Raw genomic sequence first — 24782 nt, 5'->3', positions numbered from 1 at the left:
AGCTTTCAGGAGTGGTGTGTCAGTCCTGCTTCCAGTCCTTCCTGTTGTCCTCCCTCCCTGCTCTTTCCCTAGGTAGGGCCATCTTTGTTTGTAAGGGAGAAGCTGGCAGGTGGCTGGAAAACAAGGATGGATTTTGCCCCAGCCCTTTCTTAGGAAGAAGGTGTGGTTGTATTATGTACACTGTTAAGCTCCTGATGACTTTTGCTTGTGTTGTGAAAGATTCTTTGAAGGAGAGCTGAGAGGGGAGAGTTTTCTTGATGTTTCATGATCTGGCATCATATTTTACACTCCTTCAGGCCTGTCATCCTGTCTGTACATGGGACTGTTGTTGTGGGGGCAGGAACGCTCCAAGATGGCTGGAAACAAAAGTGCACATCCTTCTTGAAGGGCTCTGTCACCAGTTTGCTTCATTCTATGCTACTGGCTAGGGCTCAGAAGTGTTTTGGAAGTACAGCGTTAGTTTTCCCCGAGCACCATGATCTATTATACCAGGGTACCATACTGTGGAATGAGTCTAACCTGTTGTAAAGAATACTGACTTTTAGTTGGACATCTGAAGACATTCACCTCCTCCACCCGTTCTCGCTGTCCTTTCAGCCCTTTCTGCCACTCACTTAGACTCTGTGGGCAGCCACCCCTTTTCCCACATGTTCAGTTCGGTGTATTTCTTGTGTGTGTTTTCTATCCTTGGCTTGTTTCACAAGCATGGCCGCAGATAGCCATCTCTTTGGCATCTCAAAGACTGCCTTTCCTTCCTCTCCAGATGTTTGCTGTAGCAGTTCCTGAGAGTGTGGTTTTGGGTAAACTAGATGGATGTTGTTTTGTGCACAGTTTAATTCTTTAGTGCAACACCTCTGAAGCTAGCTTTGCTGAGAGTTCAGGAAAATAAACGGACTATCTCCTGACCCTTTCATATCTTGCTAAAACTTTATCCCTGTTACTTTTTCGAATGGCCATTTCCCTTTCTTTCATCTGTTAACATGAGGATTGGTCAGCAGAGAGATACCAGAAACAGTAATTGATGGATGCAATGCTTTTTAATGGTTCACAACAATAATACACCTTTTGTAAGCTTTCCAGTAAACTAGCCAAACAGTGGTTATTTTTCATAGTTAAACAACATACAAGGTAGTAAACAGAACAAGTCTTCAACAAAAGTTTCTTCTAAATAACACTAAAAAAAGACATTTTAAAAAATATTTGAAAAAGCATCAGAAATTCCATTTATCTATAAGCATGCCTTTCAAGTGGATAGATGAAATACAACAATATGATTCCCTTATCTTTTTCTCAGTAGAAGGTAAGATCTTATTTCCAGCTTAGAAGTTCTGTGTTCTACAGATCATCACCTAAACACAGCCTTTATGCCAGCGTTAGCATTGAAGACTAAGATAGCTTTGCTATTATTCAGTCTTTCCAAGCATGCTCTCTATTGGTGAATGAACAACCAAATGAAGAATCATCCTCTGCAGTTTCTACATTATCACCAGAATGTGATGCCACCAGATGTTTCATCTGGTTGTAACTTAAAAAACCTTAAAAAAAAAAAAAAAAGTTTTGAGAGTCTGTTGAAATGTCCTTGGGTTTGGGTTTTTTTTTGGTGTGAAGGATTTTTGGGAGCTTTAGCTTGAGATGGAAAGTTGTAGCTCACACAGTGCTCTCAGGTATTCGTCATTGTCGGGACACAATGCAACGGCTTTCTCATAGCACTCAATTGCTTTGTGTTTCTCACCATTTAGATTATGAACAAGTCCAAGTGTACCAAAATCTGTTGCATCTCCTAAACCTCCCGAAATTCTCTGTTCCAACAATTTCTCCAGAGCATTTCTGCACTTATTTCTTCCAATAGAATCTTTTTCAATTTTCAGCGCTTCTATGTAATACCTAATGGCTTCAGATTCTGATTTCATATGAAAACGCTGAAAATTGCCGTAATGGTAGTAGAATTGTTGTTTATCATCATAGCATAGAATATTTATCTGAAATGCTTTCTGAAATGTCTCTTCTGCTTCTTTATACCTCTTTCCTTCTGCATACATGTTTGCTAGGTCGACATAGGCAGAAAAAAAATTTGTCTTTTGGTCAGTCGCTGTTTTAAAATGAAAAATGGAAAGTCGGATGAGTTCCTCCACTTGCTTTTGAGGTGGATATCTTGTAGTCTTTTTCAACTGAAACAGCTTTGCTCTGTAGCAGAGTCCTACCTGGTGATGCAAAAAGGAAGATTTTGGTGTCACTGCTAGGGCCTTTTTCAAAATCTCCAGTGCCTTGTCGGCTTCTTCTCTCTTCCTGTAAAATTTAGCGGCATACCGCAGGAAATAAGGAAGATCGGGGGTTTTCTCCATTGCTTTTTCAATGTACCTCTCCCCTTCATCAACTTGGTTTAAGTCCTGAAGTTTTAATGCAAGTAATGCCATAATGATAGTATCCTCTGGATTCAGTTCCACTGCACGCTTCAGGGGCTTGAGGGACAGGTTTACGTCTTCGCATTGTTTGTGAGAAAACTGTTCCAAACGATACATTGCTATTGCATAGCCGGCATTAAATTCCGGGTTATTGGGTTCATTCTTCAGAGCATTTTCAAAGCAATTCTTTGCTCTCTTGTAGTATTTTCTGCCAAACTTTAATAATGCCCATCCTTGCTCAGCATAGATCTCTGGAAGCTGAATCTTCCATTGAGCAGTACTTGAAAGCTTTTTGTAGCTGTTTTCCACTTTGCTTACATAAGTTTGAGCTTCTTCATATCTCTCCATGTGGTAATAGATCCAGGCATAGTTCCCCCAGGTAACAAGACTTCTCCTGGCAATTTCATCTGGATAATCTTTTTTAACTACTTCTTCAGCTTGTTGGAGATTTCTCAGGGCTTCCTCGTTTGAATTCTTTAGGTGGCATATATAGGATAATAGATTATAATTTGTGATGTTGGATTTTATGAAAAACTCCAGCTGATCGCCTGTTGTTGCCTCTATATTATCGAGATCCACATCCTGCTTCAGCAAAGTCCATGTAAAATGACATTCTAGCTGCAGCAGGGAGCTCTTCAAGGAATTCTTGGAAATGGTACTAGAAGAAATCAAAGAAAAACTTATACTCCGTTTGCTTTTTGCTACTCTTGTTTTTAAACTAGGCATAATGGTCTCCCTCCTGTAAAACCTAGAGGGTCCAACAGCCTGCGTGGTACGTGTGTGAGTGGAAAGACTGGAAAATTATGAGGAGGCAAATCAAGGAGGACTCAGGAAGCAATTCTTACAGGAACCTATCCCTGGGTTCTGGGACAGTGGGAAGGACACTGGGGAAAGTGACACTGAATACACGTTTCCACCCAAACCATCTGACACAGAGGTACTGGAGGAAGGTCAGACAAAAAAGCTATTTATAAATGCTGTTAATGCCTAAGTTTGTCTTACAGACTTCTTTGCCTTTCTCAAATAATATCCTCTGCCTAACTGGTGGTTTTGATTGGTATTAACAACAGTTCCTAATTAGAAAGCTGTATGCGAGGTAATTACAGTTTTTCTGGGATGAAGGGGAAGTGAAAATTCCTGTTGTTATCACTATCTTGTTAGAAACCTTTGGCTACAGGTGAATACCACAGAACAGATACTGGCTTCCAAATCAGCAGGAATACCTTGAAGCATTTAAGTAGTCCCATTCAACTCAAAATGAAACGTGTGTTGTTTCTTATTGCCTCAGCTGAGAACCATGACAATGGCCATGTTTTCATGGCTGAAAACGACAGTGGACAGTAAATAATGAAAAGACATTTATGGAAAATAAATATTCATGAATGTCACAAAAACAGGTTTGTGATGCAGATTAAATACAGTTTAGCTTAGTTCAACACATAACTGGTAAATGCAATTTCCAGAGTTGTCATAAATATCTTGGCTTTGCCCTATTTGAGAGCGCGTGTGTGTGTGTGTGTGCGCTTCTGTGCGTGCGTGAGAGTCTTCAGAAAATGTTACCCCCCCTGTTACGCGCCAAGCTGCAGGCCATAACCTGCACTGCCCTGTTTGCTGGTCCTCACAATCATAGAGATCAGAAAGTAAATTCTCAAATGCATCAGTTGGGCTGGGCACCAGCTATGGCTGCAGCCTGGATTTCATCCCTGAACTGCATGCACACAGTTTTTCTGACTGTCAGTTCTGTTCACAGAGACTGGCCCTTGTCGGAGAAATAACAACATTACAATATTCAATAGCATCCTTATTTTGATTCTTCCAGCAAATATTCTGTAAAATATCTTCTGCTGTTTGAAACCCCAAAGTCCCTCACTGCTTACATTTATGTAAATAATAAACATTATTTTCCCATGGCATAGGAAAAAAGCATCTTTCAGGGACTGAGTTGCTTGCTTACCTCATGGTTTTCCTTCTCTGCTCACTTGTCTTCAGGTAGCTTCAAAGACAAAGAAGTGCTGCTCACTGTTGTTATGACTTCCCTTTTATGTGCTCCAGCCCTCATGTGATCTGTGAGTAATTTAACGGGAAACAGAAAGTGAAACTTCAGCTTATGTCTGAATCTGCGAAAGAGTGGCCAGTAGGGAAATAGAAACTTATCAGTCATTCAGCTTGGCTCTGTGCCATGCATTACATTGTGTTTTGGAGAATGTGGCAACAGCTCCTAATAGCTCCCAGCGTTTACTTTGTTCAAATCCAGAGGCATCTATGATAAGGAGAGTATTTCAGGCTAGTAGAGGCTGAGCTGGTTATCATGCATAGGCTAGGGAAGGGTCATTTCTCCCTCCTGCCTCTGCTGTTGCATCTTTGCACAATTTTGCACCATGCTTTAGGCTCCTGTTTTATTGGCATTGTGTCATCCACGTAACGCTCGCACAACGTCTTATCGCCCCTGCCTGCAATCCTTCATCCCGTGTCTCCACATCGCGAGGTCTCTGCTGTTGTACCAGGCCCGTATTCCTCCGCCCTATGTCATTGTGTAAGAGTACTAAATACCTCATCCCACCTAGAACAACTGTTTTTTGCTGCTGTCTACATAAAACTGCAGTTGTACTGTGCAAAGACAAACGACAGTAAAGCAAATTAGGTACAGACAGTCAATTCAAGAAGTTGTGCCAAGCAAAACAAAGCTGCAGGCAGGTGAGGACAAGCTCAAACAAAGTGGGCCTGGCAAGCCTCGGTCCAGAGGCCGTGCAAACTCGGTGCAAAGCTTATGGCTGTTGCTAGCAACAGCAATGCCGTGTTACAGGGCTACATGTTAACAGACGGGGCACGGGTTGGGTACTGGAGCACCTGTGGATATAAGCAACTCACTGATGCTTAGTTTAAAAAAAAATAAACGCAGACCTGGCTTGATAAAATTGATTTTAGGGGTAACAAAGAGATCAAAGAAATAGTATCTGACATACATAAATGGCGCTATATATGGTAAATTCAGATCAAACCTGAAGCTGCAGACCAGTGAAGAGAAAGAAAGGTGTCAAAGCCTGTTAGCAAACATATAAAAATGACCCGAAGGGGATCCTGGGGAGAGGAAGAAGAAACCACCGCACTTAGCATCATGTTTCTCCCAAGAAAGGAAGCCAGTGGCTGATGACTGTTGGTGTTATTCCCTCCAGCAGCCTGAAGCTACTGATCTGAATGCCCAGAGGAGCAATCGCTAGGGGAAGGAAAAGAAACTAAGGGTCCATGTGCGCGCGTGCATGTGTCACAATTTTAACCATAATATTACTATTATTGTGACTTTTTCTGTAAATAAGTACGTTAACTGCATTATTATTCTTTCTCTTTTTGTAGTAATTAGATCTAGACTAATGATAATTCTTGCATTAGACTAAGATTTTCATTATACTAACAAAAATATTCTTGTCTTTACCTACCTATATAAGATTTGCTTCCTCTTTACCCATAAACAAGATCTTTTAAGTAACATCACAGAACCTTTCTCCATTCTTGAATCCATCCCATTTTAAAATGTGAGAGCGTCTTGTTAAAAAATATGTTTAATTAGATACTGTCTGACATTCTTTCATAATCAATATCTGTAGAATTTGAGACGTCGCCCCCCCCATTTTGTAGGAATAAGCAAATAATGCATATAAGGGTGCCTCACGAGGCCTCTCATTGTTCCTGGTATATGACAGTGTTAGCTCCCCTTGTTTTGTGAGGTTTTTAGTAGAGGATGCACAAGGTTGTCCCCCTGTCCTAACAAGCCAGAAAATCATTTATATCAAACCTCATTATCACCTCAGAACTGCTGCTGGTGCCATTATGTTCAATCTCTGCAATTACAGACAAGAATTAACAGTATTCCATATTTTTATTTATATATTTCTATAATCTCTGACTGCCAATTTGTATGTTTTCAAGAATTTTAGGTTCTGGCTTATAAAAGTTTATCTCCCGCGGTATGAACAGACTGTATCCCCACCCTCACAAGTGTGTAGGAAGCATCTACGTAGGGCAGAGCGAACCTCTGCATCTGTGGTAAGCTGCACTCATCCTCCGGGTTTGGCCAGGTTGTGGCTCTGTCCGGCCGGCTCCAGCGACCCTCAGGCTGTCCGGGGGAAAGCCGGGGCAGCCCGCAAGCTGCTGGGGAAGTGCGCTCTCGGGGAAGGCTCCCAGTGCGGGGAGTTTCAGCCGGCATGGTGTGAATTCCCAGTAGGCAGTAACTCTTCAGGACAAGGCTGTCCTTTGCCTTTCCTTCTTTCTCTTCTTTCCCTTTCCCCTTCTTTTAAAAACAAAACAAAACAAACAGTCTTACATATAAGAACTTCTGGTTTCTACAAGTTGGAAAGCCTTAGTAACACGCACACCTCTTGAGTCTCATTTAAGTGATTTTGTGTGTGTGTGGGGGGGTGGTGTTGGAGCTCATGTTTCAGAACTCAAGGTAAAGGTTAGTACAGCTACTACTCTGAGTAACGTGCAACCTTCTAGCAATCAGGTATTTGGTAAGTGGTGAAAAGAGGCAGTCAACTGGGAAGGAAAAAGGATTAGGGTATCTACTATTCATGGATATTCATGGATTAGGGTATCTATCTATTCATGTATTTTATGGAAACTAAAGGTTGCAGGTAGCTGTAGAAAAATGTATTTAAGAGGTTTCTGCAAGGCTAAAATCAAATGTGGACACTAATGATTTACTATGCTACTAAGTATCTGTGGTTTTCTTGTCTCTGTTTCTGTCCTGGGTGTCTGTTTTCCTTGGTACATTGCTTGGTATCTAGCTTGGTACATATGGGAAAATGCAGCAAGTTTCCTTCTGGAATGCAAAAATTTGCCCTATTATCCATATTTTTACAAATTTAGTTGCATCTATATGCTTTGGTTTGACACAAATGCCTAGTGAATAAAATAAGTGCAGAAAAGTGCTTAAAATACAGTAAGTGAAAGTAAGAGAATAGTTATGCAATGCCTTTCTGCAGCCATCTTTGCAACTCGCTTGGCACAGCACAGGAAAATTCAGAAATACTTCTACAGCCCTGCTGCTTTCACTTCAGGGAAAGCTGCAGCTGGGCTGACGAATATGAGGGAGAGCTGCATCGCATAGCAGCAAATGCAAGAGCTTCTTGGAAAACACTTGTGCAGAAATGGACTGGAAACAACAACTGCATTCATATTTAATACAAAGGCTTTGTTTACTTGAGTGTTCTGTACATATACAAGAATAGGGAATGGCCTTAAAAATATGTATACATTTTAGAGAGAAAACTCATAGCTGTACATTTCCTTGGAGCTGAAATGGGTAAAACTGCTGGCAAAGAATTCTCCCCTGGCAACATTAGCCCGGCCAAACAATTGCCTGAAATGCCGTTTTCATTATTAAAATATTGTAAATAAACTATACCGTAGTAAATGACAGGATCACTTTAAATGTCCTATTTTATGCTGGTTTCAATTTAGCCTAGTTTAGCATATATTACTATGTTTGCAGCATTTTATAACTTGGGTTTTTGCCTAGGGGGAAGGGTACCCTGTAATTAATTTGACAGAAAACCCAAGTGAATCACTGAGCAATATTTTTGCTACCCAAGTTCTTTAAAACCAAACGACCCTAAGAAATGGGATCCAGGAATGCAAAGCGTTGTATAGTGTCACTTGTATCGAGTGATGTATCCATGTATCAAAACAAGAGGATGTTATGAAATTTTTAATGATTTTTCAATTAAAATCTTAATCCTTTATAAATAAAGAGAAACATTTCTGTTCTTGACACACTCCTGCTCTTCCACTGTGTATTTTATATCAGGTTTCTGTATTACTCTGAAGATATTACTATGGTTGCAGTAACATGAATATTATAGGACTGAATTTGGTCCAAGCTTTTGCAAGCCCGGTCACACGTTCCCTGACCACAGACACGCTTCTCTGGGAAATTATAGATATGCAATACAGTGCCAATTAGTTGCCTCAGAGCATGAAGATAAAACAGGTTTGCAGGAAGCTGATGATAACCCTGCTGCAACTGTGTGCCTGCATGTAACTTAAGCCCACTTGTATTAGATTTTATATATTTATGCTCAAAGATGACAGGTAGATGATCTACTTGTGTAAGAAAAACAGTGATTGCTGACAACGCTTTATAGTCCTCACGAAGGACCGGCTCTTCCCGAGGTGTTCGGCGCGTTGGGGAGGCATCCCCCGGGGATACTCCCGCTGCGGGGAAAGGGAGCTCTCTCCTTGCTGCTGCTTTCTCCCTGGAGACTGCTGCGGGCTCTGCGGCGGGACCAGGGCAGGAAATAAAATACACCCTCGCAGGGCGGCACTTATGAAGATTCTGGGGACTTCAGATGAGCAGCAGATACAGAAGACGAGGAGGGCTGGGAAGCAAAAATGATGGGCGCCGTTCTCGGGGCTGAAATCCTTCTGAAAATGGGAGTCCGGGGGGCGGGGGGATCTGCACAGGTATTACTTGAGAAACGCTGAATCACGCCGGCTCGGGCGGCCGGCGGCCGGGGGCTGCGCGGGGCTCGGCGGCCATCGCCCCCGGGCGGGCTCCCGCCCCGCGGGGCCCGGCGGGGTGGGCCGGGCGGCCGCCGCCGATAGGCCGCGCCGCATGGCCTGAGCAGCGCCGTCGGCCTAGCGCCCTCCTCCCGCCGCGCCGCGCTCATCCGCGCTCGCAGCTGCGGGCGCGCGGGCGGGGGCACAGGTCGGTCCCGGCGTGGCAGCAGCTCTCCGCGGAGCGCGGGCCGTCCCGCCGCCGGCTGGCTCCGCCGGGCCGCAGTCACCCGAAGGGAGAGGCGCGAAGGGGTGCGGGACACGCCCGGGCGCCGAGCCCGGCGGCGCCGTGCCGCGGGGCCGGTCGCGCGTGTTCAGCCGCTCGGGGCTGGACAACGCCTCCGGCCTGCGGCCGCCTCCCCGCCGCTGACAGGACCGCGGCCGCCTCCCCGCCGCTGACAGGACCGCGGCCGCCCCCGTCCTCGCCCTGTCAGCCGGGCGGCCGCCCCCGCCTCTGTCACGCGGTCCCGTGCCGGTCGCCGCGCCCGGCGGAGGCGGCACATAAGCCTCGGTGGGGCCCGCTCGCCGCCGCGGCAGGGCCAGGATGCGGGGCCTGGTGGTCGCCGCTTTCCTGCTGCAGAGCATCGCCGGTTCGGGCGCGTTCGCCAGAGGGAGGAGAAATGTGGACCCCGAGACGAACATGAACATCGTGAGTGGCGCGGCGGGCCGCGGCGGTGAGGGAAGAGTGCCCGAGACTTGTCACCGGCTGCGGCCGCGGGGTTGTAACGGGGCGAGGAGAGGAGGAGAGGGGGGTCCGGGCGGCGTACGGCCCCTTTCTGGCTCCACGGCGCAAGCCTGGTGCCTCCCGCCCTCAGCAGCCGCGGTGAAAGCCGCGGGAGGCTTCAGCCACTGGTCAGCGGTCAGCCTGCTGCTGCTTACACCCTCTGCTTAAACGTCGTCGTTCTCTCCTCCTCCCTCCAAACCCTTCTTGCTCCCCTGTTGCCTGTGGCTGATCCTTCTCTCACAAATTTTCTGATCCAGACCTGTGTTTTTTGTTAGAGTCGGGACGCTTAACTGCTAGAAAAGCGCATGTTTACGAAGCATACTTGTGCTCCTAGCCCGGTGCTCCCGTGTGCTTACCCACAACTGCTTTTCTTCTCATTTGGCGTTTACTTTCTTAACTTTATTCTCATTCTGCCGCAATAGCTGACACCAGAAAATATTTGCCGCTAGTAACGGTATTAGTTGCTCTTTCCTCTCCCCGATCTAAACTGTGCCATTTTCTCATATGTGCGAGAAGATACTTCAAGCTAGAAGTGCTTATAGAAAGCATTTATAAGAAAAAAGAAGTGTGTGAGTCGTCAGTATCATCTAAATATCATGTCAAGGACTCAAAATAGTCATTTAGTCTAAGGCTAATAGCATTTGCATGGAATTTAGCCTTAAAATAATTTTGGAATGTTAATGTCGCTGTGGATGATTAAAGATATATTTAAAAGAAATGGCACGTTTAATTAAATGCTCCTTCTCTTCCTTGCCCAGCAGCCTAAGAGTAGAACTCCGATCATGTCTTGCATTTCTTACATTTTCTGAAGGCATGGTTGGTGCCATAAAACCAATTAAAAAGCAAGTTCTCTGTCCTAATGGAATTGCATCACATGAAAATAACATAAAGCCCGAGACATAAGAGATGGGAGTTAAACCTATTAATGAAATCATAGTGTTAAACAGGTGTGGGGTTTTTTAGTATTATTTTCTTGTTTGGCTTGTCAGAAAAGTCACTTAAAAGCTCTGCAACAGACATAAGGTTTGAGGAGAAAGGTGAGTAAGAAATGGCACATGAAACTGAGCTGAGGTGGCAACGTCAGCAGCTCGCACATGTGAAGATGTGACCTTAGTGTTTTAAAGCTGCTGTGTTTGTGGTTCATTTCAGCACGTTGCCTAAACATGATTGTGTCCTCTGTATAACAGAGAATTCGGCATGAAATTCAGATATAAATCTGAAGTGTTTTTAAAGAAGCCTTTCCCTTCAGGAGAGGTGAAGTCTTCCCTCCTTCTCTTCTCCCATATGCCGCTGTGGTGCCAGTGGCTTTTTGCTGTCCTCACTTCTTTGTTACTGGAAGATACTGCTTTCCTTGAGAGCAGACAGTTTCAATTTTTGTTTGCGAAATCCGTGTCTCAGTATTTTGCCCTGTTATCATAATCTCCTTTTCAACACTTCAGCCTCCTTTCTCACTGTAAGCAGCGTGTAAGTAATTAATATGACAGTGGATGAGGACAGGCCAGGGAGTCCTCCCAAATTCCTAGGATAGGGTTTGTGCTCTAGGCTAGTTCCTGACTCCGTACTGGGATAAGTCTCATAAGAAAAGCTGTCTGCATCAAATAGGCAGGTGGTATGGCACATTCCTGCCACATCCTTTAATTTCACATCACTGTCTTTGGAATGAACCCAGAGTACTTTGCACATATTAATGAACTGAGGAGGCTGGCAGTCTGACTCCAGGGCGGTTTCTTTTCTTTTTTCAGAGTCAAATTATTACCTTCAGGGGATATCCTAGTGAGGAGTACGAAGTGACGACAGAAGATGGGTATATCCTTTCCGTTAACAGAATTCCTTATGGAAGAAAAGGCCGTGAGAGGAGCAAAGGTAAGATTTATGTCTGCTTGGAAAAATGGGAAGTCATGAAGAAGCTCTCTTTGACTTATAAAACGTTTGCTCCTGTAATAATCCAGAAAAAGATTAAAGACTATATGACGTATGGAGTTGGAATGTTTTATTGGTGAATGTTATGGCCAAAATGGATTAGGCACATGTAGAGTGACTTATGTAAAGGAAGGGAGAAGGAGTTAGAAAGCTGTATTTTCCTGACATTGCCTTTATGTAACATTAATACAAGCCCTTCATTGTCGTTTGATTTTTTGAGGGGCTGAGAGGTCTGGATTTTCTCAGAAGTGGAAAATAAGGGTTGAGATTTGTTGGTTTTTTTTAAGTAATGTAGTATCTTGAAAAGAGATTGATTGTAACATTGTAGGGTTATTTCAAACCCCATTTTGAAAAAAGCTTCTTTATAACAAATAAGTTTGTTAAAAATGCCTGACCATTTTCAGAAGTAGGGGCAGTTCACATGCCTCTTTTGGTGCAATATAACTAAACTACAAGAGCTCCCACTAGAATGTTCACAAAATAATTACTGCCTGATTCCTGCATAAAATAAGAATTTGTTGTTAATTTTAATCTCTCTGAAGCTCCCTTTGCAGTAAGCTACAATCCAGACCAATACTGCATAGTACTGAGGTGTCATATTTTACACAGCTGCTTAAATAGGTAAAACAATATAGTAAGAGAAAATCCCTTCAGAACATCTTGAGTACAATACATTTAAAAATATATTGCAAATCAGGATATGTAACAGGTAGTTGACAACAGTCAGCCCAGACCAGGTTGTTTTATGGATGTGATTTCATGGGGGACTGGGAGGAGCACTGGCATGTGCCACCAGAGCACTGTTACAAGCTGTAAGAATTACTGTGAACGCTGGTATAAAACCATGGAAGGGTGTACAGTTGAGGAGGTGGGGGAGAGGAAGGATAAGGGGAATGTAAACTGAAACTTAAGGGACTGATACGGGCAAAGGTTTTTGCAAGGACTGAATGATGGAATGCTTTAAAAATGAGACAAATGTATGTGGAAGAGGAGAGACGCGTAGTCTTTGACTTGCTATCCTCGTACACTGCATATGGAATTAACAGTGTATTTGAACAGCAATGGCTGAATTTGGTATCAGTCTTGTTGCCACCGCTTATAAAAGCTCCTACAGACAATCGCATGCATACAACAGCAGCCTGTTTGCATAGAAATCGTACACATTCTAAGGAGTGCCTCAGAACCCTTTGGACTGAAAAAACCTAGGATGAGAGGTAAAAGCATGGAGCTCACGACAGAAATGAGAAAGATTGTCCTATAGCCTTGGGTGTGAACAAGACCTGTGGAAAAACCCTCTCCTCTGCCAAAGGCCAAGCAACAGTCTTCCTGACCTTATCTGTTGGTTTTGTATGAGTTAGGATGTTTGCACTGTCCGCTGTCTCTTACAAGGTAGGTGTGTAAAGATCAGTGCATGTACGAGGCCAGTCAAACCTGGCAGGTGTCTTTGTACTTAAGAATTTCAGAGCCCACAGGAAAAAGACAGGCTGCCTTTGTACCTGTTGATTTTGTCAAATCCTTCATCGATGACATAAGCAAACAGAAGTTTCCTGACCTGTGGGAATTCTCCACATTCCCCTTGCCACACCCTCGACCCCAAGTTCATGTTTTGCAAAGTGCTTTAATTTTAAAAACAAGGATTACTGAGCACATTTGGGGAAGTATGATCTCCTAGAAGAATGAGGATTTCAAAGTTCATGTTGATCTTAAGTTTTTATAGACTTGGTATCTTTTCTCAGAAAGATACCAATGATGTGTTACTGCTGACTTGGCGTATATATGCCATAATTATTCTTTTGCAATACCTGCATAATGTTAATAGGATCCCTTGGAATTATGTATCACATGATGTTTTGTAACAAAACCTACAATTCTTCAGCTAAAAAACCAACAGGGAAAATGTCCCAGAGAACCTAAAAGCAAAATATCAATGATTTTTGGTTTTAGTATTAACTAAAAATCTAAACCAACTGCATAGCATGGGTAAGAAGGGCATGGAAATAAGTCTGTCTTCAACTTCTTGGGGATGCAGTGAAAAGAACAAAATGTTCTATGGCGGAAAGGGTAGTTTAAGGACCTACCTTTCTTATTTCCCCTCTGGGGTTTTTAGGATCAGAGGTGATACAAAATTATTATTGTCCAAGTGAGTTTGTCATATGATCGTGCAATTCATGTGCAGATCTGGTGACTGCTTGGTAAAGTGAAAAAGGAACTGGGAGAAATTGGAGGCTAATAGGAGAACAGAATTAAAGCCTTAAAGCGGTTAAACAGTTTTCCCCTTCCTATGTTATGAAACATGCAAGTAGCAGCTTGAGGAGAACCTTTTCTTCAAAAAAAAGAAGTTGGTTGATCTGAGTTTAGTAAAAGGGAAGAAGGTATCATCAAAGCTAAAAGTGAACATTACTGAAAACAAATTTAATGTTAGGCTTGAAAATCCTGCACACTGTTCGTAAGGCAATGAAGTATTACTGCAGCGGAGTAAACGGTTGTGTTGAACTGTACTGTCTCTGGTGCCAGATTGGCACTGCTGGAGATTTGCTCTGGTTGCAGGGACAGTATGCCATGACATGTTTTTTTAACAAAATGGGAAAAGCAGGCACTGAAAAGGTTCCTTGTCACAGGTATAAAGGTTGCCAGGAGGGAGGAATATTGCTAATTTGGATTTTGGAACTCACAGCAAACATTTATGGACGTGACCTGGAATGGAGGGTGTAGGTGACTGAAACAGTTGTGATTTGGCAGTTTCTGCTGAAATGTCCAAGTCTAAATTATCAATGGAGGAAGTATTGCATGAGTTAGTGTTGTAGTAGAATGATGTGTCATTGGAGGAGGTAAATTCCTGAGTAATCTCTGCCATTGAGCTAAAGTTACCATGTTATCAGATTTCAGTTATTAAAGCAGAAAAAAAAACCACAACACCTGTGCCACTGCGAGATCCAGAGAAAGGGTCTTTGGATTTTCTGAAGGTCATGTTCCTCCTAAAGGATTATATGTTAATTTCTTTTCTTTGTGTAGAAGCAGGAACTTTCAATTTTTTTAATCTGTATTCCACATAAAGGTGTCATTTCCCTTTTCAGGATGGGGAGGTCAAGAGGGAGGCTGGGTCTTGACTGTTGTTCTTTTAACTATTTAAGTCAAGGGGAGAAAGTCCTTTGAAACATAGATTCCCTTGTTAGCTACTCATACTGCTCTTCAGGTTCTGGCAGAGCTTTGGTAATGGAAGGGAGTTGCATAGAGATAATATCAGTACCAGTTGCAGAGATTTCCACAGCTCAGCACCCTAGTTTGCCATTGTCTTAGCTGGAAAACAAAGATCTCAGTAGCACACATGTGGGAATGCCTTCCCCAGGTTTAGGGGCAGGGCAAGGGTCATAAGTAGTTCAGCTGTCTCTGTGTTTGGGCCACTTTGCTGAGTATTTGTGAGCTTGAAACAGTTGTAAGGGCTACCTGTATTTTTCTTGTAGCTCCTGCTTTTCTCATGTTTGCTTATTGTACATTTGCTGTCTGATTCAAGGACTCTTTTGCTCTAGTTAAGAAACTATCAAGTTGCTAGTTTAAAATTCTTAATGATAAAAAGTAGCTTTTTGTGAAAATGTGATTGCATGGCACTATGAATATTATACAAATTGCTAATCTTGGTAGATTAAGTCAAGTAGATTAAATATTCAAAGTGCAAATCTAAAGCAGACTTTCAATAACTCACTTGAATTATTCTTAGGCATTCAATTCCAGATGAACAGGAAGCTATGATAAATGCTTTATTTTTCAGGTCCAAGGCCTGCTGTGTTTCTGCAGCATGGTTTGCTTGCTGATGCCAGCAATTGGATCACAAACTTGGATTACAACAGCCTCGGCTTTATGCTGGCAGATGCTGGCTATGATGTATGGCTGGGAAACAGCAGAGGGAACACCTGGTCCAGGAAACATACACACTTCACAGTGAAGCAAGAAGAATTCTGGGTTTTCAGGTATCCTCGTCTTGCTAGAGAAACTAGAGAAACACACTGTTTGCGAGCAGGCTTCTCTTCCTCTCTTTGCCCATCATCTCAGTTCAGTCACATTGTGAATGTACAAGATTTTTTTTTTTTCTGGTTACATGTGCTGTCACATATGTAGGGGCAGTAAAGGGGAGTTTTATGGTCAGTATAGTGTCCTGGGACAGCCTTCATATGTGGTCAGTAGAATATTAATTGCTTTCACCGGTGCTTGTGTGAAGACTCAATCACCAGAGTGTTCTGCTTCATCCAAAGGAAGCTTTTCTTTATGTCCAGACAACTGATCTGCAGTGCAGTAAAGCTCTGTGCAGCTGTTCCAAACTGATAACTTTACTTACACAACTGACTTTTTATCTTTGCTGTGTAGCTTTGATGAAATGGCCAAGTATGACATTCCAGCCTCAGTGGACTTTATTTTGAAGAAGACTGGCCAGGAACAAGTATTTTACGTTGGCCATTCACAGGGCACCACAATGGGTATGTGAAGAGATGCATTTGTTAGAATATATTGTATTTGAAATGATACCAAGTTCCACTTAAGTGGTTTAATGGTGAAAAAATAGGGCTTTTGAAATCTACTGCTTCTGTTTTTTAACTGCTTCCTGGAATATTCACCAACATTAAAAAGAAAAGACTTAATCTTTCTGTGTTTACTTAAAGTGGGAAGCTGTTGAAATGATAAATTGAAGTCACAGGTAGCCACCAGTACAGTTTCTATTAAAATAAATTGATGAACTGTGCATAATAAAATTAGAACAGTCAGACATATAGAATCGAGATTCCCATTTCCAGAATATTTTGCTGTATGTAAGGCCTGGCTCAGGTGCTCTTAGACCCGCAGATAGAAAGAGCTGGAAGAGCTGGTTAGTTAGCATGAACTTGTTTTTCAGAATAAAACAAATCCTTCTGATTTGCCTCATTTAGTCTGTGTTCCATAGTAACTAGCTTAATTTAAAAAATATAAACTGATCCTAGAGACAACAATCAAACTATTAATCTGAAAATACTTGTGCACACTCAACGTATCTTAGATTTTATAGAATCACTGCCAGGTAAAATTCTCATCTAACTTGTGTCAGTGAGGTTTGTTAATTATTCTCATATTATTTACAGCTTTCATTGCTTTTTCAACTTTGCCACAGCTGGCTAAGAAAATCAAAATGTTCTTTGCCTTGGCACCAGTAGCTACAGTCAAGTTTGCCACTAGCCCTCTGGTAAAATTGGGAGAGTTTCCTGACCTGCTACTCAAGGTTTGTATTTGAGTGTAAATGTTTTAAGCCAAATGAGGTGTCCCCCTTTCTAGTTGAAAACAGCATAGCAAAGAATGTTAATAACTGTTATTAGATTAACATGTTTGACAAGAATACTGGGCTGGTTTTTCCATAATAATGCTATGGAAGTAAGCAGTGGCTTCTCTGGCTTTAATGCTGTCTAATGAGACAATTTGCATCAATTTAAAGTAGTATTGTACAATTACAACTTAATAGATGGAATAAAATTATGTTTTTCCATTTACATGTTTCTAGAATTTATGCCACAGAAATCACATGATGAATTAAATAGTTGGGTCTATTTTAGAAGACTCATATGATAGCTTTATACAGAATGGTTTTGAATTGTCATGAACTTGAACAGATTTGTTTCACAACTAACCATTTAGTATTGGAGGAGGATCCTTCAGAGGGTGATTAAGAGCAGCAGCTTTATTTAGATGCTGTGAATCATCCTCTGGAGGAGTTTACCTTTCCCCGATTAACATCAAAGGGAATGTAGGCAGACTGGCAGGCTGCAGTTGAGTGCCTGAAGCCAGATATTGTGAACACCCTGCTACGTGTCATTTTTAACCATCACTTTTCTTTCCACCACCCATGGAGATTCCCACATAGAGCTGTTTGTTCTGTGAGATAAACCCTCCTCTAACGTACCTCGTACACATTTAATGCGTGTCTGTTTGCATTATTAGTTCCCTGCTTCAAAGGCAGATACATAAAAGTGACACTAACAGTTGTGAGCTCCTGTTCCTCGTGTAATGAACTTTGTCTCATGAGGATAGTAGCTGGTCAGCGCCCTGTGCAGATGGTTATGGTGTGCTGAGGAACTTGATTCTCACGGTGACTTGCAAAACGCTGGAGTGCAGAAGTACATGCCAGCTGCAAACCCATGGGTCAGGCGTATCTTTAAAGAGCTGTGTCACTTTTTAAGGAAGTGCTTAGTGGGCCATTTTCAAATCCTTGGACGTTTTAAAAATACTCATCAAGAGGAAGTGTCCACCACAGCTTATGCAACTTGTTTTTCTTATATGGTTTGAAGAGAGGAAGTTGCAAGTACAAAGCCATTTAACATTAGCAGATGCAGCTTAAAATATTGTAGCCTTAAACAATTCTGATGAAGAAGCTGTGTAGTACTCCTGTAAATACTGAATTTAAAACTGATTAGAATTTGAGGTTAGGTTTGGAATTCTTTAATGATGGTCCCAGTTCCCATGTACTTTTCGTGGGGGTAATGGACTGCATCATTTGCAACAGAAACACTAACCGTGACCTTCCCATTGGACTGTAAATAAGGTTGATAAGGAGATAAATCATTTTCATATGACACACCTGTCACCAGTACAAATGGAAATAATTACCTCAAGAATGTTGTAGTATAAAAACTCAAACCAGGTCATTCTGTGCAATTACGTGTTTGTCCTATGTGTTTGTTATTTTGTAGGACATGTTTGGAAAGAAACAATTCCTCCCTCAGAATTCTTTGCTGAAATGGCTTGCTACCCATGTTTGCACCCACAGAATACTTGATGACCTTTGCGGCAACATATTCTTTCTTCTATGTGGTTTTAATGAGAGAAACTTGAATATGGTATGTTTTGGTGACTTTTAATAGCTGAGTTATTGTGAACTCTTCACACAGTATTGACTGTGTATCACTGTACTGATTGTCCTTTACATGTAATTAGAAAAAAACTAAAGCCGCCTTTATCATACTGAGTTTGGACAGATATCTTTCCGTGGTATAGATGTAGTTGCCCAGCTTGGATGGATAGAATTAACCTTTTAAAATGTTACTGGAAAGCTAAAATACATTATTTTAGATCTGTTGGGGAAGTAGGTAAGAGCAATGAATTAATATGATGGTGCAAGTATTTAATTCCTTTTGCAAGGAAGGGAGGAATAAAGATACAGTTTTCAACCATTTTCAAGAGAATTGTTGATGTTTTCTGGTATCTCGGTGGACGTGTGCAATTATTTTCTCTGGGACCAATTTTTTACCCTGCTGATGATTTCATTTGTGGTTCTAGTTCCAAAGGACTTGTTCATAGGACTTGTTTTGTTATCTAAAAGCTAATCAACAGCAACTGGCATGAGACCGTCTTTTTTCATAATGCTTCCTAAAGTGTTTCTAACTCCCTGAAATCAGTAGAAGCTGGTATCAGTTTCCCACAGGTGGATGAAGGCTGAGGATTTTTTGATTGGAGTGAGATAGAATTAGCATTTTTTTTCACTATTCTGTGTACAAAATTGTACATTTTTTGTATTTTGTATCAAGGTGAAAGCGGAGTTTTTTGATGTTTTCTTGCCCAGCACATACAGTTTTCATGGTTTTAATGGTGGATAATATTTTTCCCTTGGGTATTTTGTACTTCTAAACTCAAAGTGTATGAAGTTCTGAATCACTTTGGACTGACAGGTACTAGTTTAGATGTAGAGTAACACAAGGTTTCTCTGGAAGTCTGTCTAAATATTAGTTAATATGGTCCCAATTCTTACAATACTAGCACTTTTAAAAAGATTCTGAATAGATAAATAATGCTTAAGGGATATAATTATCAGGTTTAAAGTTCAGCTTTAAAGTTCTGCAGTTAATTGTAAGTAATCCCCAAAACGTTTGAACCTTTTACCTCATCTGTATATATGGCTCCATTTAACTTTTTTTTAGAACAGTTTTAAGAGGAATGGAAAATTTTCTGTTAGTTGTTTAAGAAACAATAATGGTTGCCCTGTTGCACTGTGAGGAGTAAACCATATTAATTATCTTGTTGCAGAGCCGAGTGGATGTGTATTCAACACACTGCCCTGCGGGCACATCTGTACAAAACATGATCCACTGGAGCCAGGTAGAGTTTCCAGAATCTAAAATGTCCGTGACTCTAGCTTGATTGTAGAGTATTCATGTCTCTGATACTTAAATGGAATAAAATGCCAAAATATATATGTAGGATAGCCCAAGTGAAATTCTGGAACTGCAAATTATTAGAACAGCAACTGTTCACTGCAGCTGCTTTGATGATACTGACTTTGGTGGCTCATCCCTATTCCCTATTTCTTTGAAGATAGGCTAACTGTAAGTACTTCAGGCCAACAAACAATACAATGGAATAACTTAACTCAGAGATGCTGTAACGAGTATTTGCTCCCCTTTCAGCAAACCCTGTTTTGATTACAAGTTATATTTTTAGCCAGTGAAAAGCAGCAGGCTTTCTGTTCTGTTCTGTTCTATTCTGTTTGGCTTAATTTTCTATTTTATTAGTGTATTTTGAATTTCGCCTCAGTGCACGATTTCATGCCTGTGACGCTATTGTGCCTGAAGCTTGCTCAGCAGGCTGACAAATACGAGAAGACATTTGCCATGGAAGCGGTGGTCAGTGCTGCTTGTGATCTTGTAACTGGACTTGGTCATCTATTCAGAAGCAGTGTGTTCTGCTGTACATAGCTGTCCAAGTGTTGGCTTGGAAAGAAATTTGTGAAGACTTTTTATTTTCCAGATCCCTGTTATATAGACTTCTGTTTCTGAAAAATAATAGGTGGTAAATCATACAGAGTAGACTTTCTAAGAAAGCTTCATGCTATGTTCTTATACATTTAGACAGCAAGGTAAAAATTTCAGAAGGAAGCATGGAGCTGCCACATCCTGGCTTTGGATACACTAAACTGTTTTCTTAATCTTTCCTACTGCTGCTGTGAAAGAGTGTGAAATCTTAAGGGACAAAGTCTAATGGTACTGAATGTTAATGTTTTCCACTCCTGTGACACTGGGCAAAGCAGTGGCACTTGTCCTTGTTAATACTTGGCATTTCACTGTTTCACTGTTGCCTTTGCCAATTCTCCAGATGACCTACACTTTTTTAATTCCTGCAATAGAAGTGTTGCAGTTTTTCTTTGTATGTGTGAATATTTGTTTATTTCTAGGCTGTGAAGACTGGGGAACTCAAAGCTTATGACTGGGGAAGCAAGGCTGCAAATATGGCTCACTACAACCAGGTATGTTACGTTACAGATATGTTATAATTCTTGAGTGTCACAAAAAAAGTCTTTGGGCACTTCTCTGCGTGCTGTATTTATGCTACATGTTAAAGAGCCACTAGTGTTGCCCAGTAACCAACTGGAGAGCTGCCTTTTCCAAAAAGAAAAAAAGACAGGACGACAGAGCTCTGAGGTAGTCCTAAGTCAGTATGGAGCCCACGCTTGGATACGAAGCTGTGATGGCGTGCACTGTTTCTTGAGGGTGGTCCTGCCTGTCTAGATCATGAGATCCCACTGTATTTCACACAATAAGGCATAGACTGTCAATTCATGTGTATTGCTTATCTTCAACCTGTTTAATCTCCACGCATGTTTGTTTCTAAATTGTGGTGTGCAATACTAAAAATATTTTGCCCCTTGTCGCTTTAGTGACTGGGAAAGATTGCAGTATCATACTTTCAGAGTAACAATCACTTTTAGTATTTGATTAGGGTTTAGAAATAACTTGAATGGGATGCATTTTCTGAGACTTCTGCTACCCTGCTGTCTTGTGAACTCCTTAAACCACATCTTTACTGCTATGCGTGATATAATATTGCAGGACTCTCGGAGTTACATTTTCCATTGAGTCAGGACTCCATCTCTGTCTCTAGCTGCCCAAGAGAGGAAGAGATAATGAGAATCTGACGCGTTTGTCTTGCATTTGCTATTATGTTACACTGCAGTAGTATCACATTGAACACTTGTTCTTTCTAATGCTTTTGTTTTCACTTTCCCCCTCCTCAGTCTGCTCCCCCTTTCTACAAAATAAAAGAGATGACTGTACCAACCGCGGTGTGGACTGGTGGACAGGACTGGCTGGCAGACCCAAAGGATGTTGCTATGCTGCTCACTCAGATCACAAACTTGGTTTACCACAAAAACATTCCAGAATGGGAACATTTGGATTTCATCTGGGGCCTTGATGCACCTTACCGCATGTATAATGAAATAATTAACATGATTAGGAAGTATCTCTAAACTGGCATGGTATTTCAGAGTTAGTTCACCAGGAATTTGTCTTTTTGGAACATATGCTTTTCTGGCAATAATCCTACATTGTTTATTTATGATGCATTTTTAAAATGCCAGCAATGACTACTGAATTGGATTCATATTTCGTTTGTTTTTCTCAGTATTATTTCTCTCTCCTGCAGAAATCCTCATTGTATCTTGCTGATTTTGCACACAGTGGCATGGTACTCAAACAGCAGTGTGACTTTGCACAAAAGGAGTATGTCATGTGCATATAAATTTAGTGACATGTCTGAAAGACAAGTTAGTCCATTCAGCACCTCAGGTGCTTGACAATTAAAACAATAAGTATTTCACTGTGCATAAAACACTACCATTTCTCAGTACGTTGCCATTTCTGAGTACCTTTCAGAAGTACTCCTTGTACTGCAGTGACCCATTTGGTGCTGGTACTTTAAAAAGCACTTAGTGACTTTTTGCTGCATTATTTTAGCCATCACATACAAGCTAGCCATATCACATGTCTTTCTTTTTCAATATTGCCCAGAAAAATCGTCATGAAGCCAGAGAAGATCACCACTGCCAGTTGAAATCTCTGATTTTGGGACTGATTCATTGCTGCCTTTTTTTTGATTTAATGGTGTCCCTGAAGCCTTTCATGTTTCACGTACCTGCTGTGGGTAAGGATCATTATTTGCCCTTGCAGATTCCTGGAACAAGAGAAGCGGTTAAAAGAAATACCACTTTCAGTTAGCTTTGTCAATAGGTTATGGCTTTCAAGGAGAATGATGTAACATACTCGTGTTTTGTTTTCTTTGCACTGACCACTAGAAAACAAGCTCCCCCAGTATACTACTGGCAAAGGAAGAGCCACAGCATTAATTCTATAGCTTGAGTGACTTAATTTGTGTGGACTTTTCCCCGTAATCATCTGCTGCTTTGAAGATCTGTTTACTTCTTAGCTGCTTATGTGGGGCTGCCACCATTGTGCTCAGGAACCGTACAACACTCTGGTGAAGCCTGGCAGTATTAACAGCAGTTTCCATTTGTCTCTGTTTCCACTTCAAAATGGGGCTAAGCCCCCATTTAATGGGGGGAGAGGATTCACATCTTCTTCAGGGGTCTGACTTTGGAGCTGTAATTGTCTGTAGTATAGGTGCCTTGCTTTTTCCATTGACTATATGCAGAGGACTTTGGCTCCTCTGAATTGCACAAAAGTTCCATGCCAAATGTGGATGTATAAACAATCTCCAGAGTCAGTTGCCTCAGTCCAGATGATAATTTCTGTGCCATGGTTGGATTCAACCCAGATTTCTGTCAGTAATCCCAACAGGATAAAAAGCCTTTTCTGCATGGCATAGAAAATAGTGCATTTTAAACAGAGGCAAACTTACTTTGTAAAAAAAAACCAAAACAAACAAACAAAAAACCCCAGAAACTGCAAAAAGATGCATAAGCCATAAATTAGGGGTTGTTTGGCTGGGTATTTTTATTCCTAATTCAGACTCAGGGAATCCTCAGGCTTTGTTCAAGGAGAAAGTGGTTCATGATATTTCAGTTGCAATTCCTAGCAGGACCTCTATGTTTGCTTTATCTTTGTAGCAGCCATATTTGCTTCACGTTGCTGTGCTGAAAGGAAGTTTCTGTAGGAATCCAAAGTGGCTAACTTAGCAGTTGTGAGGGTATGTGATACAGCAAGAGCCACGTGCATCATGTTTATTAAGCTTGAGATATTTCAATAAACATGAGACCTGCTTGGAGTTCGGAGCGATGTGTTGTGTTTCACTTCTTGTTGCATGAATGTATGTGAATCTTTGGGACAGAATCCAGAAAGCCGAGTCTGTTTTTCACAACTATTCATCCATAGAACAAGTACAATAAAAAAGTGAAACAGCCAAGTAAGCTTCCATTTTACTTTTGTCCTGAAAGAGGCTTTTCCTAAGCCTAAAAGGCCATTCATGTTGTTTTGGGGGACTTTTCTGAGCTTTTTAAGTAAGGTACCAATTGTAAATAACTGCTCACAAGACGGAGTCATTTTCTAAGCCTCCAGGTGAGGCTCCTTTCAAACCACTGACATCGTGGAAAGCTTCTTGTATCACATTCTTAAACCTTGGGTGATTGTATTGCTTAATGGACTGTCTGGTAATCTCATAAATAGCATTTAACCACATAGTAAGGCAGGGAACTAATCTTTGCCATGGTACGTTTGACCCAGCTTTTGACCTTTGTCATCTTCAATAATAAATATGCTCAGGCTGTACCTTTCTGTACATTCTGAATACAGTAGATGTGCAGTCAAGATAGCAGGGTGTATTAAATCGTATGTGTTGTCAGCTTTGTCAGCTGATGAACCCCCTGCGTGCCTGGAAATAAAGCCAGAATAGTGGAAGCTTTATACAAAAGCCATTATGAAGCTTCGCTGGAGCAGGGATGCCTATGGGAATTGTGAGCTGCTGTGCTCTCCCTGGCTTGCTAAAGTTACAAGCCCTGTGTGACAAGCTTGGAGAGGTGTCAGTGGAAAGAAATCTGTAAAATAAGACACCCTGAACATAGAGGAGAAGAGCGAGAAGTTTGGTCTAATAAGAATGAGCAGTGGTGAATTTTTCACATACTTAGTGCCTGTTCTATAGACGTGTTATAGGTGTATATATATGATGTTGAAGGTTTGCTGAACATCAGCTTTGGATAATATACAAGTGTACTAGCATAACAGAGGGCATTGGACACCTTCTGCTGACTTAGTCTCAGCATTTAGTGACATGATCAAACTATGTTAGAAAGCCAGAAGAAAATAGTCCCCGATCAGCTGACGGATTGCCAGACTCACAGACCTGTGTGCATCTTACGTGCATGCACGATCCAGGGCTTTGACTTAGAGATGTACAACACAATTGGGCATACGAGGGCTTACGCAGACATAAAGGCACGTGTCTTTGTC

At 41.6% G+C, this 24782-nt stretch overlaps 2 protein-coding genes across 2 annotated transcripts; one reads left to right on the top strand and one right to left on the bottom strand.

Annotated features, from left to right (window-relative positions):
- Positions 1–1018: 1018 nt before the first annotated feature.
- Positions 1019–4452, bottom strand: LOC142084253 (interferon-induced protein with tetratricopeptide repeats 5-like). Its single transcript, XM_075154659.1, has 2 exons — positions 4357–4452; positions 1019–3060 (listed from the first exon to the last, which is right to left on the bottom strand). Exons 1-2 carry the CDS (start codon positions 4359–4361, stop codon positions 1623–1625), a joined length of 1443 nt encoding a protein of 480 aa, XP_075010760.1. The 5' UTR covers positions 4362–4452; the 3' UTR covers positions 1019–1622.
- Positions 4453–9061: 4609 nt separating this feature from the next.
- Positions 9062–23604, top strand: LOC142084251 (putative lysosomal acid lipase/cholesteryl ester hydrolase). Its single transcript, XM_075154656.1, has 9 exons — positions 9062–9603; positions 11421–11541; positions 15365–15563; positions 15958–16067; positions 16704–16840; positions 18303–18449; positions 19633–19704; positions 20777–20848; positions 21617–23604. The coding sequence occupies exons 1-9, from the start codon at positions 9499–9501 to the stop codon at positions 21848–21850; spliced, it is 1197 nt and encodes a 398-aa protein (XP_075010757.1). The 5' UTR covers positions 9062–9498; the 3' UTR covers positions 21851–23604.
- Positions 23605–24782: the final 1178 nt, after the last annotated feature.

Source organism: Calonectris borealis, chromosome 7 (genome assembly GCF_964195595.1).
Source record: "Calonectris borealis chromosome 7, bCalBor7.hap1.2, whole genome shotgun sequence".
Taxonomy (NCBI): domain Eukaryota; kingdom Metazoa; phylum Chordata; class Aves; order Procellariiformes; family Procellariidae; genus Calonectris; species Calonectris borealis.
The sequence above is the reverse complement of the archived record's forward strand: the minus strand, read 5'-3'. Positions and strand labels throughout refer to the sequence as shown.

What these genes read in the sequence shown, in the direction of transcription:
- LOC142084251 (XM_075154656.1), top strand. Translation starts at nt 9,499, where the DNA reads ATGCGGGGCCTGGTGGTCGCCGCTTTCCTGCTGCAGAGCATCGCCGGT. An exon ending in AGGCCGTGAGAGGAGCAAAG is followed by an intron (nt 11,542 to 15,364) that starts GTAAGATTTATG and finishes TTTATTTTTCAG; the next exon opens with GTCCAAGGCCTGCTGTGTTT. An exon ending in TTCCTGACCTGCTACTCAAG is followed by an intron (nt 16,841 to 18,302) that starts GTTTGTATTTGA and finishes GTTATTTTGTAG; the next exon opens with GACATGTTTGGAAAGAAACA.